This window comes from Oryx dammah, unplaced genomic scaffold (genome assembly GCF_014754425.2).
Source record: "Oryx dammah isolate SB20612 unplaced genomic scaffold, SCBI_Odam_1.1 HiC_scaffold_27, whole genome shotgun sequence".
In the NCBI taxonomy this organism is placed as follows: domain Eukaryota; kingdom Metazoa; phylum Chordata; class Mammalia; order Artiodactyla; family Bovidae; genus Oryx; species Oryx dammah.
The window spans coordinates 50,202,821-50,221,407 of NW_024070211.1; the positions used below are offsets into that span (position 1 = coordinate 50,202,821).

The 18,587-nt window shown below is 38.6% G+C and overlaps 1 protein-coding gene across 2 annotated transcripts in view; it reads left to right on the forward strand.

The window, feature by feature from the left end:
- The window catches only part of ANKRD44 (ankyrin repeat domain 44), a 310,656-nt gene extending 298,032 nt beyond the window's left edge, over positions 1 to 12,624 (forward strand). Inside the window, exons 23-28 of one of the 2 annotated variants that reach the window (XM_040228877.1) lie at positions 556 to 639; positions 1,643 to 1,788; positions 2,743 to 2,825; positions 4,781 to 4,863; positions 5,917 to 6,008; positions 8,355 to 12,624. In XM_040228877.1, coding sequence (XP_040084811.1) covers positions 556 to 639; positions 1,643 to 1,788; positions 2,743 to 2,825; positions 4,781 to 4,863; positions 5,917 to 6,008; positions 8,355 to 8,602 — 736 coding nt within the window. In that variant the 3' untranslated portion in view covers positions 8,603 to 12,624. The remainder of the gene's footprint in view (positions 1 to 555; positions 640 to 1,642; positions 1,789 to 2,742; positions 2,826 to 4,780; positions 4,864 to 5,916; positions 6,009 to 8,354) is intronic. The other variant, XM_040228878.1, reaches the window with a different exon arrangement.
- The last annotated feature ends 5,963 nt before the right edge of the window (positions 12,625 to 18,587 follow it).

Genomic DNA, 18,587 nt, shown 5'->3' on the forward strand with positions numbered 1-18,587 from the left:
TCTTTAAACTACACCTAGAGAAATGGCTTTTGGCAGGAAGAAAACGCTTTTAGATTACAGATAAGACCAGTATATTCCATTTTGCTGCTAAAGGCAAATAAGTCTGATATCAAAGTGCAGTATCCAATGTTAATGATTTTTCAGGAGTTTTTTGTGAAGTGCCATGGTTCCAAGGTGGCTCACAAACCTCCCAGGGAAATGGTAGGAAGGGGTGGCCTGAGAAACACAGTATACACCATGTGAAGAGCTCTTCAGGTGTATCAATAGTCACACTTGTCTGCCAAATTTTAAAAATAAATTGGGGTTAACAATATTATCCATGTGGATAATTAGAAAGGCATTTTATTCCAGGAAGATTTCATATATGGTAATTTTCCAATCTTCATAATATTGAAATTCTTCTTTGGTGAATGAAACTTTTGCTCAAAATTTGTGTCAAAATGTTTAAATGCATCAGATTATTAAAGATATAGTGCATAGAAAGATGGAGTAGGAGGGGATATATCATTTTTTAGGGAGCAGGATTTTAAATTTTTAAATCTATTTTCATTTTAGAATAAATGATCATGAGAATTGTGCATCACTGCTACTTGGGGCCATAGATTCCAGTATTGTCAATTGTAGAGATGACAAAGGCAGGTAAGTGATCCTAAGAGCATGGCTCTTGTCTGATGAATCTTAGCCTTCTTTTTGGCTACAGAGTGGCCAAACATCTATGTTTTTGATTTAAAAAGTAATATATAGACATGTTTTTTAAAATTAAGTATAATAAATGATATATAAAAAAATTACCCTCTTAGTCCAGAGGCCCCAGCCTCTTCCACTGAGAAAACTACTTTAAACTGTTCTTTCTAAATTTTTATTTTCTTCCAAATATTTTATATATATAACTACAAAAATATATAACAATATATATGCTTATATTCTTTTTATACAAATGAGAACATTCTATATTAATGTTCTCCTTTTAATATATCTTGGAGATCTTTCCATACCAGGACATATATATTTACCATATTCTTTTTAAAGCTTCATGTTATTCCATTGACTGGATGTTATAATTTAATCAGCTTGTCTTCCTTTGAAGAATATTTACGTTGTTTCAGAATTTTGGTGTTATAATGAATGGTGCAGTGAATAGTCTAGTACATGTATCTGCATGACCAAATGCATCTGAGAGATAAAAGTGCTAGAATTGGAATTTTTTGGTTCAAAGATCAGTGTTTAATTTTTATAAATCATGCCAAATTGTCCTCCCAAAGAAACCAACCATTCACATCAAATGATGTAGGCTTTTAAAAAAAAATAACCAATTATCTACAAATCTAAGGCCTAATTTTGAAAGTATGTTTATCAATGATGAGAGAGGTCATTGGAACTCAAGATTAAAGGGTCAGTAAAGATGCTGGTTTTATTATCAGGACCACTGCCTACACCCCCCAAATCTAGGGGTGCCGTTCACATAGGTGACACTTCGGTGTCTACCCTGAATGGCCTTTGGGGGAACCTGGTCACCATCTCTGTAAGCCAGTAAGTTTTAAATCCCTAAGATGACACCATGCACGTGTTTCTCAGGCACATACAGAAAGGGAGTGTGTTAAGTTTATAGGAAGCTAACATCATACTTGTTTTAAATCGTTAGGACACCACTTCATGCAGCAGCATTTGCTGATCACGTGGAGTGCTTGCAGCTTCTTCTCAGACACAACGCTCAAGTGAACGCGGCAGACAATTCAGGGAAAACACCACTGATGATGGCTGCTGAGAACGGGCAGGCTGGTGCCGTGGGTATGTGCTTGACTTGTGGACTTGGAGCTTAGGCCTGTCTAAAACCAAAGGAATGTAAACTTGGGAAAGTGATCATCCTCTCTGTATATACGTGTTAGAGAAGACCAACATTGTATTTAAGCCACCTGATCTACTTGCTGTTCATTTTTAGTCCCCTGTTAACTTGGTTATTGATAGACTTTGTCAAAGTGAGCCCACCTTTCCACAGTGAAATCTGTCAACATTTAGAGACCAAATAGAACAATAGAATCATTTTACCTGGAAATAACAAAACTGTAAAGACAATTAAAATTAATGCCTATAGGGACTTCCCTTGTGGCCCACTGGTTAAGACTCCATGCTCCCAAAGCGGGAGCCCGGGTTTGATCCCTGATCAATAAACTAGACCCTGTGTGCCTCAATTAAAGATCATGCATGCTGCAGCTAAGACCTGGAGCAGCCAAAGAAATAAAAATAAATTAATGACTATGGAATTTGGATTTGAATAGAACAACTATGTCAATTAAATGGCTTCCCTGATAGCTCAGTTGGTAAAGAATCCACCTGCAATGCAGGAAACCCTGGTTCGATTCCTGGATTGGGAAGACTACTGGAGAAGGGATCGGCCACCCACTGCAATATCCTTGGAAGAATCCACCCACAATGCAGGAGACCTGGGTTCAGTCCCTGGGTTGGGAAGATCCCCTGGAGAAGGGAAAGGCTACCCACTCCAGTATTCTGACCTGGAGAATTCCATGGACCAGATAGTCCATGGGGTCGCAAAAAGTCAGACACAACTGAGTGACCTTCACTTTCACTTTCATGGCAATAAATTGTTCCTTTCTTCTTTAAAAATATTAGTTATGGTAATGTGAGTATACAAATTTAAAAGCATTATTGTTTTGGTTGTAACTTCTTCAAAATGCATGTAATCAGAATGTAGTCTTAGTAACTATCTTTTGGCTTTTTCTGCAGATATTTTGGTGAACAGTGCCCAGGCTGACCTGACTGTGAAGGATAAGGACTTGAACACATCCTTACATTTGGCTAGTAGTAAAGTATGTAAAAGGATTTGAAACACTGTTATTTAATGATAATAATAATACCTAAATCTGTTCATCAGAAGTATGTGTATCATGGCTCTCAATTAAGATGTATGTTTTCCCAGGATGGTGTCATGCTCAGTGGAATCAATGGGGGAAGCAAAAGGCAGACCCACACAAAGGGGTTGACGGGCTATGCTTTTCAGGGAATTTGCCACTTGAATTCTTGCCACGATCTGGTTTGATGCTGCCACTGAATCTGTCTTCATGGTTGTGGTATCATATTTTGCTTTTAAACACAGGTTAGGAACTTAGTTAAATGGCTTCTAAAATATAAGCAGTTCCACATGTTTTCATTTATTCTGCTTGAAGACATTGTAATAGCACAGCCAAAAATACTCTTTTATGAGGCAAATAGGTATGCTTCTATTGTCTCTCTCTTCTTCTGGTACGTAGTTTAATGCAAAGAATGTGTGTGTGTGTGTTTGTTTTAAGAGCATGGTGTTCACATATAGCTCAAGGTTCCTGCTTCTGTAAAAAGATAAATGTATGATTTTATGAGAGTGGGATCATACTGTTGGATAACCTGCTTTTGTTACTGAATCATATATTATGAATATCTTCCTTTCAGACATCATATATTATAGTGTTTTAGAAGATGTATGGAACCCTGCCTTAGGATTGTGCTACCCTTGGTTCAACCCATCCCCTATTGTTAAACATTTCCTTGTTTCAAATATATGCTACTACAAATAATACTAATTGTAGTATAATAATCTGAATAAATCCCTAAATATGAAATTAGTGAGTCTAAGGCTATGAACACTTCTAAGACCAAAATGCCCTGTAATAAGGTTTTAACCATTTACATTCCACCAGCAGTACATGACGATGAAAACTCCATGGGCACTTCTAAAATTATCTTTACATGTCTCCCTTATAAGGCACTGTAATATGATGCTAGTTGACACCAGTGATGGTGGTTTGTTCCAATATAGTTGTATTATCAAAAGTGTTATCTATACCCAGTGGTACCAGAAGTCTCAGCTATTCCTTTCATTGGTTACATTTTCCCATTTCATGATCCGCAAAAAAATGGATACCACAAAAAGTGCTCCGGTTCCTGAAGTTCATGTCAAATTGTAGTGTTTTTATGAATATAAGTACAATGCTTTTTCAGACATTGCGCAAACGAATCCCCTGATAATCTGGTTCAAATGCAGATTCTAATTTAGTAGATCCAAGAGTGGGGCTTGAGGGTCAATATTTCTAACTCCCGGGTCATGCTGATCCTCCTGTTCTGTTGTTGGGCCACATGTTGAGTGTCAAGGGTTTAGGAAGTGGTCACCCCTTAACCAGGCACTGGGCCTGAAGGTCCAAAAGGGTCTCTATTTTATTAGTTGATGCTTTAGATTTTAAACTATCATTAGTCGTAACATATAGAGGTATCTTTTGAATGAGGAAGAAAAGAATGACCTTTGCTGGAAAAGACTCTATAATATAAGACAGCCAGTGATGAATGATACAGATAACAGGTACAATGGGAATTCCAGTGATAGGTGGATACTGCGGTGGTATTTGAAGGCTTGAGGAAGGAGATGGGACTTGACTTGTGTTTAAAAAGCTTTATTGAAGAATTTAAAGGACTCTCCTAATTCTACTTTCTGTTTATCTGCTGACCTAGCTGACATAGCTTCAGCTCTCTGGACAGTAATCCTAAAAGTTATCATAAAAATTATAATATTTTAGATCAGATCTATATTAATCAAGTCCTAAAACACCTTATTTAGAATCTTTGAAAATCTAGGGCTGTTTAATCATTTGCTCTTAGAACAAAATGTATTCTTCAGAAAATAGCCTATTTTGATATTAGGCAGGGAATACAGGTTAAAGTTAAAGCATACTGAAGTGATTTCCCCAGAACATTGCTGTATCTTTGTTCCATTTGCTTATCTTTTTTCCTTCATTAGGGTCATGAAAAATGTGCCTTGTTAATACTTGACAAGATACAAGATGAGAGCCTTATTAATGCAAAAAACAATGCACTGCAGACGTAAGTGTGACTACTAAAGCTTGACTAAATCCCAGATTCATAGTCATTCATTCAACCAATAATAAAAATGTGCTGTATTCTAGGCTAGAGTTGGGGGACGCAGTGATGAAAGACACAAATCTGGCTTTTCCTTTGTGAAGTTCATGGTCACATATCTACAATTGCTGACCAAGCTAGACATTTTTAGTTGGAAATTTTCTTCTGATATGCCTTCATAGAATTTTGTGAGGTCTGTGTTTTTCCTTGGTGATATTTCTAAGGTAGTACTAAAAATATAGTGGGTTGTTAGAAAATCTTATCAGCCACCATATTTGAGGAGAAACTTTGTTTAAATGTATTAGTTTTATGTATTCTTACTGGAAAACAAGTTTTATAAATCAAGTTCCCAGAATATGCTTGAAGCATTTAAGCTATTTGCGTTATTATATTTTAATATAGTTCAGTGTAATCCTTAGTGTGAAAGACCCCAAAGCTGCTTCATTTTCCATTTTAGGAAATTACCTGTGCATTTGTTTTAAGGGCAAAGAAATATAAGAATTTTTTTCCATTAAGATTTTTAAGCAGAATAGCAGAATATATTGTTTGACATTATTCTTTAAGATATTCTAAATTCAATAGAACTTCATTTCATGCCTTTAGTAATAACAAGGTTTAAGATTATGTATATGAATGATAGTAACACCAGTCATATTGATTTTGTATTGATTAACTGTGTGAAATAGTGATTCAAATACTGATGTAGAAAGCAAGGGGTAAAGAACCTTCTAGAAAACACACCAGAACTTGAGTTCTTTCTCTGGCTCCCTGTGACTTGTCACTAAGGTTGTTTGAGGTGTAAAATATTTGTACAATAATATCTGCAGAAGAATTTGGGCCAATGTGGAAGAACAGTTGGATCGTTAGCTCTTCAGAAACCTTTTTTGAAAAAGTAAAAATACTCGTGTTATTTATAGATTCTCAAGTCCTTTCTTTCAACCACACAGACTACTCAAAATGCCACATTCTCATACAAATATGTATCACGACTGACACTTGGTGTTGTCTTTTTTTCAGACCCCTCCATGTGGCCGCACGCAATGGCTTGAAAGTGGTCGTTGAGGAGCTGCTGGCCAAAGGGGCTTGTGTACTTGCTGTAGATGAAAATGGTAAGTGGGAAAAGTAAGCCATGATTTCAGGTGCCAATGCACCTGCTCTGAAGCCAGAGGGCAATGGGAAACCCAGGAGCTAGTTTAAAAAAGCAGTGAGAACTCTCTTTCTCTTGGAGGTTCCCTGTGTGTGGGCAGTCAAACAAGGATAATTTGTCCTGTCTGTTGCTGTAAAACACAGAGTCTCCCTGCAGTCCACCAGTGCCTTCCATGTGCATGTCATGTTAGCAGCTGGTCTCAAACTCCTCAGCACGGTGGTTGAAATATGTTAGAGACGCTCAACTTGGTATTCACATGAAATTTTAACTGCACATGCTGAAGAGTTAGGGATCACGTGTCATGGGTGCATGCTCAAGGGCTCAAATTAAAACATCTTTGTATTTCAGTTCATTCTGAGATCAAACCTCTAGGTATTATTTTACAGAACAGATCAGAACTCGTATTTTCAGTATGGATATTTGGGGAACATGAGTAAAATTTTTAAATTAACATCTAGGCTTGAAAACTTCTTCTGATCTATACCACATTTCTTTTCGAAATGAATTAACTCTTAACAGAAGCTTTCTACTCTGTTTCCTAAGAAATTTAGAAAGCTCATGAGTACAAGAATTATATTAAACTACCATGCCTTTTAACTTTGGGGAGCAAAAGAGGAACTTCTGGATATTTATCAACTCAGTAATTTTTTGAATGTGGCATTAATTGTGGCATTTAATTCAAGTATTATAAAATGTATTAACGTAATTCAACTGCTTATTACAGGTATTGGAATTAGCAGCTCATGCCTATTTCTCAGAAGTAAGCAGCCATATGACATCATTAGCTAACTCCTATTAGTTTTGGTTTTGCAGCCCCATTTATCCTAGCATGTACCCCGCTCTGTCCCCAATCTGACTCATGTAGGAGATGCAAAAAGTTCTCTATTACTCCATCTCCTCGGTCTTCCTGCCCCACCTTCCCTCACCTTCTTATTACCACTATATGTATATACATTAATACTTTAGGGTTGGAGTGCAGAGGCCCACAGTTTTCTCCAAAATGACCCAAGAGACCAGAATGAATTAGTTTTGCCTTTCTGCAGTGTAAGTCTGATATATCTGGGACTTGTTCAGCCCATAGCAAACTCAAGAATAAGTGCACCAGGGTTGGAGAACCACAGCCTGTATCAGAGCTTAGCCTACACCCTAAAGGCCTAGGAACATTTGGGATGATTTTGTACGGCACTGCAATCTTAATTACTTATCAGAGACCTTTAAGGAATGGAATATTAAGGTATCTGTCCATTCTTGTTTGTCTTCATACCAGAGAGAGGACTCATCTGTTAAGCGGGGAGGAGAGTAGAAATCAGGTCAAGTGCTAACAAATGATACAGCAAAATAATTAAGATTTTTGAGCCAGTGCCTCTGAATAAAATGAGCCAGTGGTTAGTAGAAAGTTTAGCCAGGAGAGGGGGCAGGCTAAACCTCTCCAGCCAATAGAATAAAGGTTGAATAAGGGTAGGCTCAATCGAAGATTTCATCTACCTCCCCATGGCTCCTGCTTCATATGTTGAGATCATTTTCTCTTCCAGACTTGACCCATCAAGTTCACATAGTCGAGAATGACATGACTCTATGGCACACAGCAATCTCCCCATATCTGTTACATTTAGGATTTGGGACTTTGGCTAGTGGTGTTGACATTATTTAAAATTCTGTTTAAGTTTCTTTTAAATGATAGTACATTTCACCACAACCAACCAGTGCTGTATCTCATCTACTCAAATGATTCCATTTCTCTAGAACCAGCTTCCTGGTGCATTCTTCATGTAAAGTCTATATAAAGTGACAAAACAGTGTTACTGACTCTTACAGACACCTGATTCTCAGCATCCTCTCTAATCTGACGTGGAAAGTCATTGTTCTCAGAATGAGAGTGCCCTAACCCCAGCCCGAGGCGCATGGTGTGTGTGTGTGCTCTCAAGTGGAAACACCTTTCTGATTGTCCTGTGGCTGTTTTTGTTTTTTGTTTTGTGGAATTGTGTCACACACACCGCCCCACCTCCTGTTTCTGTTCACTAGATGAAGACTGGAATCCTGCCTAACTCCGGATAATATAGTGCTTGTTGTTGTCATGTAAGCTGGGAAAAAAAAAAAAAAAAAGCCCTCCATCAAATGTCTACCCCTTCCTGATCCCCTCCAGCCTCACCCCAAGCATGACTTGTGGGAAGTAACTCCTTTTGCCTGGCATGATTTCTAACTCAACATACATCTCCACGTGTGAGGTCGTTTGAGATGTACTGTGGGACGCTCACGCCATTTCTGGATTGCCCGGACTAACCACTTCCTTGTCTGCATTTACGCCCAGGTCATACCCCGGCCCTGGCTTGTGCTCCTAACAAAGACGTGGCTGACTGCCTGGCCCTCATTCTGGCTACCATGATGACTTTTTCTCCTTCCAGTACAATGACGGCTGTCAACTTCGTTTGTTTTAAAAAAGACAGTTTGAGCAGGACGACCCTCTCCAACCTGGGTAGCATGGTTAGCCTGTGCAGTAACAATGTAGGCTCTGAGGATGGGTACAATGAAAATGATTCTGATTCGGAAACTTTCTGACTTTGGACTGTAGAAGCTTTTCCTTGATCACCCGTGTTGGAGGAAGGGAACAAAGCTTGAATTCCAGATTTATGTTGTATTCAAGTATTATTATGGGCCGAGCTTCCAGAAGCCAGTAGAAAAGGAATTAATCAAGCCCAGGGAAGGCGGCTAGGCTGTAGGGCAAAGCTCTCATACAGTTGGGCCTTGGTTTTACTTTGTTTCATGTTTTCCTTAGAGCTGAGATACTTCTGTGAAAGTCTACCTCTCATTTTAAATGTGGAATTTTAAGAAAACATTTAATTCTTTTTCTTTGGGGATAATGCAACAAAGAGGGAGATTTTTTTTTTTTTCATGTACTCACTCAGCAGTGAGTTCTCAAAAGTGTATCAATGTGACATTCATGTCCCCAAGGAAGGGAGGGAAGGGCTGGATAGGAGATGCCTCAAACCTCTGCTCAATTTGATGTTTACTTCCTTACTAGAAGCCAAAGGTAGAGGTGTTCATCTTCAGAAATAATGCCTGTAATAATCTTTTTTAAGGGAGTCCAATTATTCATAGGCTTCCCAGGTGGCACTAGTGGTATCCTCTCTATAGTAAGTACTGAAATATCCAGAACTTCTTTTTGAGGATTTTTGTTTAAGTTGCCAAATGAAGGGGAAAATCCGCTGAAAATTGAACTTGCTTTTTTCATTTAACAAAAATGTGGCACCCAGTGCTCCCTGTAACAAGCCTGTGACTAATTTTCACCAAATGATTGAACCTGAATCACTTCAATAACATTTCAGGTGAAAATTATATTGCACCGAAACTTTGAGATATATGCAAATATGAAACTACCCTTTATTAATTTGTCTGTAAATCAAAATACTAACTTTATTAAAAAACATAAGAGCCATCAGTATTGTTCATCAGTGGTGAAATGTTAAATGAGCTTTTCGGTCAAAGTCATGCTCAGTGAGTGGAAGTGAAAGCACGATGTAGAAATGGGTGAAATGGAAATTAAAGCCGATTAAAGTTGCTCCATGATGAAATCATCGTAGTGAACACTGTGTCTGCTCCCTCTCCTCTGCCAAAGCTTCTAGGTCAAATGGACCCCGCTCTGCACCTGGAATAGCTGTACAAAAAGAAGAATGAGACTTTAAATTATGCACGTACACAGGCACATGTATATGGATGTATTTATCTATGTCTGTAGTTCATCAGCCAGCTATACACAAGGACCAAAATGCTTCCGTCTAAAATTGAAGATTTAAATTGTTTTCCTTCAAAGTGGAAGTAAGAACTGAAATAGCTTTTCTATGGAGTTAAAATGTAATCTTTTTGCGTAAGTCTTTATTGTATTTTATATTTCTTATGACACAGATTTCTAGCTGTTGGCTTAACATTTGTAACTAATAATGTGTTTACCACAGCTTAATTTTTTGCCAAACTAGAGAAAATGTTCATATACTTTGATGTATATGTGTTTGTATTTATTTGAAATGAAACAAATGCCGAGGAAATATCCATTGTTTATTCTGTTTTAATTCCTACTTGTCTTACTTGGAATAATGAGGAAGCCGGAAAATATACAGAACTTTCCCTGGGCTGGCCTGCATTCCTGAGGGCAAGCCCAGAAATTCCACTGTTAAGGTTTCCAGCCGACCCTCAGGTTCTTCCACATCGGTTGAAAAAAGGTACAACATCCATGACTCAGCCTGTGTGTAGCCAGCTCAGAGCTTAGAATACACTGCAGTCCTTATGCTTTTCTTCAAGATGCAAACTGAAGTGTGTAGTCGGTCATGTGCACAAAGAGGGCCCAAAGAAAGATACGGAAATTATCCTGAACATGCTGAAAATCTCATGGTCCCAGGAACCTAATGGGGAACTCTGTCAGTGTGTGGGCACATGTACCAAGAAGAGAAATAAAAATCACCAGCTCATGCTATTTTCTACTTGAGGAAGAGACAGGACAGAAACATGTTGCATTAGAGTACTGCTCTCCAATATTTTATAATGGGTTCCATTTTCACTCTGGAAATTTCTATCTTAATGTATGTGAGATATTTTTTAAACAGTGTCCTAACATACCTGGATCAAATACAGATACCATACTATGTATTTCATCTAACTGTAAAAGTCTTCACTCTGTAATATTCTGGATTTTATTAAAAATTCATGTTGGGTTCTTCACAAATGAGAACTTGTTCAAAGGACTTATAAGACCTGGTATTAATTTCACTGAAACCTTTTGTTTCACCACTGCCGTTGTTTCTTTTTTTTTTTTTTAATTCTTGGTGTTGTGTTCCTTTCCTTTCTCTGTCCTTTTTGTCTGCTTGGAGAAATTGAGTTTTGAAAAAGTGGATAAATTGCTAATGAGCAATAATGACCTTACCTTTACCAAAACCCTGAAAGTAAGGGAGCTCTAACACTGCAGAAACGTGATATATTGTAGAGTCTTTTTCCAGAAGTGAATGGAAATCTTGCTCAGTTGGTCTTTAAAGCAAGAAATGCGATGCCTGATTTAATGGTGAAGCAGCGTTACCATTTTTCCTATAGAGTAGCACAGAGAACAAGAAATGTTACAGCAAGGCAGTGACAGCCCTGCGACATTATCTCTGTGGAGCTGCGTTCTGACTTCCCCACTCTCACTGCCAGAAAGGAGGACAAAAGAACAATATAAAATCATGCCGTGAATTGTTTATTGAATCTCTCTCCCCCACTCTCTTTCTCTTTCTCCCTCTTCCCAAGACCAAGTTTTTTCCCTTAAGAAATGACTTTAAAAACTATGTTCTGTGTTTTTCATTCACATCTCTTAGAAAACTAGATTTGCCACATAGCTTTGTAAGAAAAACAAAAACAGAAAACATTGTGCTTTTAATTGAGTCTTGGTTGTTTTGTGCTTTTACCCAAATATGTTATTTTTAGACTGTATTTTAACCACAGCCACAGGGATCATGTTTCATTGCACTTACCTATTTGCCATGTCTGCCTATCCTTGGTAAATACATTACTATCTCCAAATTGCCTAAAATCTGCTATGATTCTACAGTAAATAGCTCAGGGGATTTCTATTTATCACTAATAAAAGGGCACCATAGTATGTTTTGGTACTTTAGGCAGTGAACAGCTGCTTGGTTTATTATTTTATTATTAAATTAGGACAAGAACATCAAATGGATTTGCTGCACTAGTAATTCTTTGTACTGTTGAGCAACTTGGTTTGCTTATCTGTTGTGTTGGTTGAAGAACCCATCCCTTTTTTTTTTTGTCTTGTGATATGAAGTTAGAGTGCCTTTTTATATTTGTATATTCTGAAAATATTCTGTGAAATGTTTTGTATTTTTTTTCATTTGAGTGTTATCAGAGCAATATAATACCAGTGAGTTTTCATTTCAGCCTTTCTTTGAATGTATAAAGTGTCTTTTTTCCTCTTTCCCCTTTTACCTGCTTTGAAATGAAAATGAAGATGCTGAAGTTTTCTATAGGAATTATGTTTGATTTTTCAGTGCTAAAATGCTTTCTTTTTACAAAACCATAAACCATAGGTCAGTGTTATAGGGGAAGAGCATTTTAAGATAGTGACAATCTGAGTGTGTGTATAAAATGTAATTGTATGAGTTTCTTATGCAGTGACCTAAAAATTCAATGCAAATATCTTTTGTTTGGTAATTTTGTCTATATATTTTATGCTTTAGCATGTGCAATATATCTTTGCAAAGCGTGATGATACAAATCTGGTGCCAGTGTTATATTTTGCATAACATATTTGTAACAGCATAACATATTGTTTGATGATTTCAGTGGGATTTTGTCTGTAATGTTTTCTTATGAAAATTGGAGTTGAATGACTCTGGTAAATGCCGTGACTATAAAAATGAGGAAATGACTTTTAGTTCAGTGAATGACTTTGAACCAATTGGAATCTTCTCAAGCACAGTTTAATAGTTTTTCAACTACTGAATGCTAATCATGTCATGAAGTACTTAACTGTAATATACTATGGAAATGCATTCAGATGGTTATTTTTCCAAATAAAAGCGGTACAAATATTGTTGCAATTTGTGTTGTCTTTAAATTTTCCAGTTATAATTTTGCCAATTATTATGCTAACTTAAACTTTTGTACCCTACTAAAGCCAAATTAACCTTAAAATTTTAAAATAATCAAGATAGAGGTATATTTTCTATTTTTGTTTATATAATCACAATTAAAGCAAAATATTTCAGACAGATATTTTACGTTTATTTTACCTATTTATGCCTCCAACATTTTTTATAAAGAAGTTAAGCTGGCTTGCAACAAAAGACATGATACACTGGAAACAGGAAAATTAGGACAACAAAAAAGAACTCAAACTACAGGAATTCTAAATTTAATGCAGTGGTTATAACTAAATTTGAGTTTGGTCTAAATTTTCTTACAGCCGAAGTAAGAGGGAGAAATGTGATTAATAATAATATATAATTATTTATATAATAATGTAATCTATATAATAAAGTCCATAGATCACATATATCAGAAAAGGAGAAACCTGTTCAGTTCAGTTCAGTTGCTCAGTCATATCCAACTCTTTGCGACCCCATGAATCGCAGCACGCCAGGCCTCCCTGTCCATCACCAAATCCTGGAGTTCACTCAGACTTACATCCATCGAGTCAGTGATGCCATCCAGCCATCTCATCCTCTGTCGTCCCCTTCTCCTCCTGCCCCCAATCCCTCCCAGCATCAGGGTCTTTTCCAATGAGCCAACTCTTCGCATGAGGTGGCCAAAGTATTGGAGTTTCAGCCTCAGGATCAGTCCTTCCAATGAACACCCAGGACTGGTCTCCTTTAGGTAGTGGCGGCAGCCACAAAATTGTGAAATAAACCATGTTTATCTTTGTTGCTGCCGCCACTACCAGGGTCTTAAGTTAGTACTCTTCTATTGCTTTGTAGTAACACAAGACCCAACTTTTCAGCACTGTCCTTAAAGATATACATAGAATTACCTCTCCATTTGTCTCACCATTCAAATAGTCTCTCCTTGGGTAGTAACTCAGGAACAGTCCCTAGAAGCACTGAGAAACAGATTCCAAATTATGGAGTGTTCAGCTGATGAAAAAGAGATTGCAGCAGCACATAGGGAGGGAGGTGCAGGGGAAGCTTCCTGAGTTCCTCAGATCACTGTGTCCTAGAATGTTAACAGTTCTCACAGTCTAGCCGAATCCGATTACCACCTTTTTCATGAAGACACAGAATCCCAGAGAAGTTATTTAATTGCTCAAATTTGTGTGTATTAGTGATCTGAATACACACTTCTGTCTTTAGGTGTTCTCTCTTCTATGCTGATCTGCCATACCATGTTTTGTGGGTTTTTTTTTTTTTTTTCTGCTAGAGATGTTCAGGGAGGTATTGTTCTTGACCTTGCCTTACTCCTTATTCAAGTATACAAACCTTAGTGTTTTTCAGTCTTGAAGATTGTAGAGCAAGAAGTGGAACAACAGACTGCTTCAGAATTGGGAAAGGAGTACATCAAGGGTGTATATTGTCACCCTGCTTATTTATATGCAGAGTGCTTCATGCAAATGCCAGGCTGGATGAAGCTCAAGCTGGAATCAAGATTGCTGGGAAAAATATCAATAACCTCAGATATGCAGATGACACCACCCTTATGGCAGAAAGGGAAGAGGAATTAAACAGCCTCTTAATGAAAGCAAAAGAGGAGAGTGAAAAAAGCTGGCTTAAAACTCTACATTCAAAAAACTAAGCTCATAGCATCCAGTCCCATCACTTCATGGCAGATAGATGGGGAAACAATGAAAACAGTGACAGATTTTATTTTCTTGCCATGAAATTAAAAGACATGTGCTCCTTAGAAGAAAAGCTCTGACAAACCTAGACAGTGTATTATAAAGCAGAGACATCACTTTGTTGACAGAAGCCTATGGTTTCTTCAGTAGTCAGGTCCAGATGTGAGAGTTGGACCATTAAGAAGGCTGAATGCTGAAGAATTGATGCTTTTGAACTGTGGTGTTGGAGAAGACTCTTGAGGGTCCCTTGGACAGCAAGAAGATCAAACCATTTAATCATAAAGGAAATCAACCCTAAATATTCATTGGAAGGTGAATATTGATGCTGAAGCTGAAGCTCCACTATTCCGGCCACTTGATGTGAAGAGCCAACTATTGTAAAAGAACCTGATGCTGGGAAAGACTGAAGGCAGTAGGAGAAGGGGACAACAGGAGATGAGATGATTGGGTAACATCACCAATTCAGTGAACATGAGTTTGAGCAAACTCTGGGAGGAGTGAAGGACAGGGAAGCCTGGCGCGCTGCAGCCTGTGGAGTCAGAAAGAGTGGGACACAACTGAAAGGCTGGGCAAAAAGAACAATGCTGCATAGATAGTGACTTAGAATAGTAACCTAGGGACTTCCCTGGAGGTCCAGTAGTTAAGAATCTGCCTAGCAATGCAGGAGACATGGGTTCGATGCCTGGTCAGGGAACTGAGATCCCACTTGCCTCGGGGCAACTAAGCCTGTGCACTGCAACTACTGAGCCCGCATGCTCTGGAACCTGCATGCCAGCGCTAGAGAGTTTATGCACTGTAATGAAGATCCCACCTGCTGCATGTAAGACCTAAAGCAGATAAATAAAATTTAAAAAACAAAACAAAAAACTCAGTGACTTAAAGCAACAAATGCTTATCGTGTCACAGTTACTGTGAGTTAGGAGTCCCGGCATAGTTTAGTTGGGTCTTGTGTCGCAGGGTCCCTCACAGGTTATAATCACAGTGTTGGCTAGGGAAAGCTCTATTTCTCAGCTTACACATGTGGTTATAGGCAGGATTCCTCATGGGTCGTTGGACTGAGGGATTCAGTGCCTTGTCAGATGGGCCTCTCCATAGGGCAACTCACAACGTGGCAGCAAACTGAGATAAGCCAGAGAGAAAAAGAGCAAGACAGAACTCACAGGTTTATAACTGAATCTTCAAGTGACATTCCGTCATTTTTTTTCCATAGGCTATTCATTAAAACAAGTCACTAGGTCCATCCCACATGCACAGTCATATCCCACCAAAAGGTGTGAGGTGCAGAAGGCAGGAATCACTGGGAGCTGTTTTGGAAGCCATTCACCACCCTGGCTCTGTTACAGTGTCCTTCAAGAGTGTAAATTCACACCAGGATCACTTTTTCCCAGTCATTACTAAGGAGCTTGTTTACTTGACTTCATAAATTCACCCATTCAAGAGATACAGAAGGATCTCCTAATTTCACTTGTGCTCTTATAAGCAAGCAGAAAGGGAATAATGGTCTCTAACTGAGTGATGTGGCACTTTGTCTCCAAACTGCTTATCAAAGGATTCCTCTTTCTAATGCCATTCTGTAGGTTTAAATCCCTGTACATCTATCCCTCACTTTGCACACTTAATGTGTTCCAGAATTAGCTTGCAAGGCACAAAGGCATTAAGCTAAAAGGCTATTAACACAACATAAAAATATTGTAGATAAAAGTACTGTATGAATTGTCTCTAGCAAATTTCATACTGAAGGTACATTTGCTATAAAATATAAAGCAGACAAGATAATGGCTGTGCCATTCATTCATTTTCAAGCACTCCAGGGGGTGATTGAAAATGTGTAGGTCTTAGTAGTTGGCACACTGACTAGAGGGTGGGAGGGCTTGCTACTAGCAATTACTTTACTTGTGTCAGAATTTGCTGGGCCAGGGATGCCACATGTCCCATTCATCCCAACATTCAACTCCCCACCTGCCGTGCCACTGTGCCCCCACCTCACTGCTCATCTACTCACTCTCCTCCCATTTCTGAACCATATCTCCATCACTTTATTACTTGTGAAGCTAGCCATATTTTAAAATCTGTCTTCACAGGGAATTGCGTAAGTATGCTGTAATATACATCCCCTCCTAAAGAGTGCTCACAAGCTTAAGAAAAAGGACTTCAGAAGGCAATGTTAAGTACAGGTTCCCTGGTTGTGTCCTTTGCTAGGTGAGATTGAATGTAGGTGAGTGGAGAAAAGTGCTACACAGATCTGAGACAGATATTTAATTCCTTTGTTATTAAACACAAATGCATGCCTGCACATGTATGTTTCTTGTCTTAAGCAGGGAATGATTGCATCCTCTTCACAAGTGGGAAAACCCTGCTTATAAGGACAGAAACATTTTGGCCCACAGTTCATAGCAGGATCTGGCAACAGCACTGTTGACTCATGTGGTTCTCTGAGCCCTGCTTGGTGGACAGTTTCTAAATACCATTTTCTACCTTTAAAGGACAATTTAATGAAGCATATTTAATATCTAGGAGAGTTTTCTAGTTTTCAAATGTAAAAATGTTGAAGCAGTACTTACAGCATAAAAATCTTACCTGTGTCTATGTTCAGTTGATAAAGTAACCAGCAATTTGAAAACTTGAAACAACTCATATTTCTTATAGTTGGGTTCTATAATTACAAACATCTAGGTTCAAATCTGCATGACAAGATATTGCCAGCCATATAGCGATCAGAAAATAAAACGGAGAGGGCACAGTGCCAAGAACCAAGGGCAGGAATGAGTGTGGCATGTTCCAGAAACAGAAATGGGCCAGTATGATCAAAGACATGGGGTAAAGAATGGTGGTATGAGATGAGGTCATGAGTGGTCTGAGGCCAGACCCTATAAAATTGTTTGAGCTAAGAGAAAGAGTTTCTATTTTATTCTTAATGTGATAAAAAAAAAAATCTACTGAAAAAATGTAAGCAGAAGAATGGCTGTGGTCCTATTTCATTTTTTTTTTTTAATTTAACGGAGACCTGCAGAAGGAGCCGGCGTGGCCCTCCCCGTAGCGCGGCAGCCGGGCCGCCTCCCGCTCTGGCTTGGCGCTTACCACCAGCGCTAGAGGGCAGCGTGGCCCCTGTTTCATTTTTAAATGATCACTCCCGACTGCTAAAGGAAGGCAAGAGAGGAACTCAACTGACTGGTTAGATGGCTAGTGCAGTACTCTGGATGAGCAAAAACATGGTGGGTTGGATTGATACAGCAGCTAGAGAAATAGAATGTGGCACAATTTGGGTACTTTTAAAGGTAGAGTTGATTGACCTTTCTGATGGTTTTATATCAAGTAAACAATACAGAGTTTGGGGGAGAGGCTGTGGCTGAAGTCATATGAAATTATGAGGAGCAGAGAATTGCCTTGGGATTAAATGTAGAGAGAGATGAACCATGAATTGAGGGCACTCCCAACATTTAGACACTGGGAAGAGACGTTCTAGCAGAGAAGACCAGGAGAGAGTAGCCAGTGAGGCAGGAGGAAAAGCTAGAGATCTAGATATCCCTGAAACCTAGAAAATAAAGAATGTATGGAAGGAGGGTCAGTTGTACCTACTGTCTCAATTGCTTTTGGGAGGTCAAATAAGATATGACACAGTGAGACCACTGGATTTGGCAACATAGAGTTTATTAGTGACTTTTGCAAGAATAGATGCACTGGAGTGGTGAGGACAACAATCCAGAGAGGCTGGTTTAAGGAGAGAAAGAAAGAGGAGAAGGTAAAAGAAAAGAAAAATTAGGCAGTAGCTGGAGGAGGATGTGGAGACTAGAGAGAGTGTTTGTCTTTTAAGATAGGGGATGCTGTAATATGTCAGTGCTAAGGGGAATGTCTGGGAGTGAGTAGGAAGAAGGTGCAAGAAAGGATGGGAAATTTATTTTAGAAAAACCATTTTAGAGCAGCAGAGGAAAACTGATTGAGTAGGGTTTAGTACACTTGAGATTTATGACCATGAATTTAAATGGTTATCCTGGTAGGTTTTTTTCATCAGTGTTGGTACAGGCATAGAGTAAGCAGATAGTGGAACTTAAACAGGGACAGAACTCTGCCAGATGAGTGCAAGGGGAGTTACGAAACTAAGATGCATTCAATAGACATGATTATATAGATCGTGGATTCTAAACTGGGTAAGGAGGGAAATGAAGACATGAGGGAGCTGATGGATGGTGAAAAAGTAGCCCACCACTGGATTGAAGGTCTTGGTAAAATAGAGGA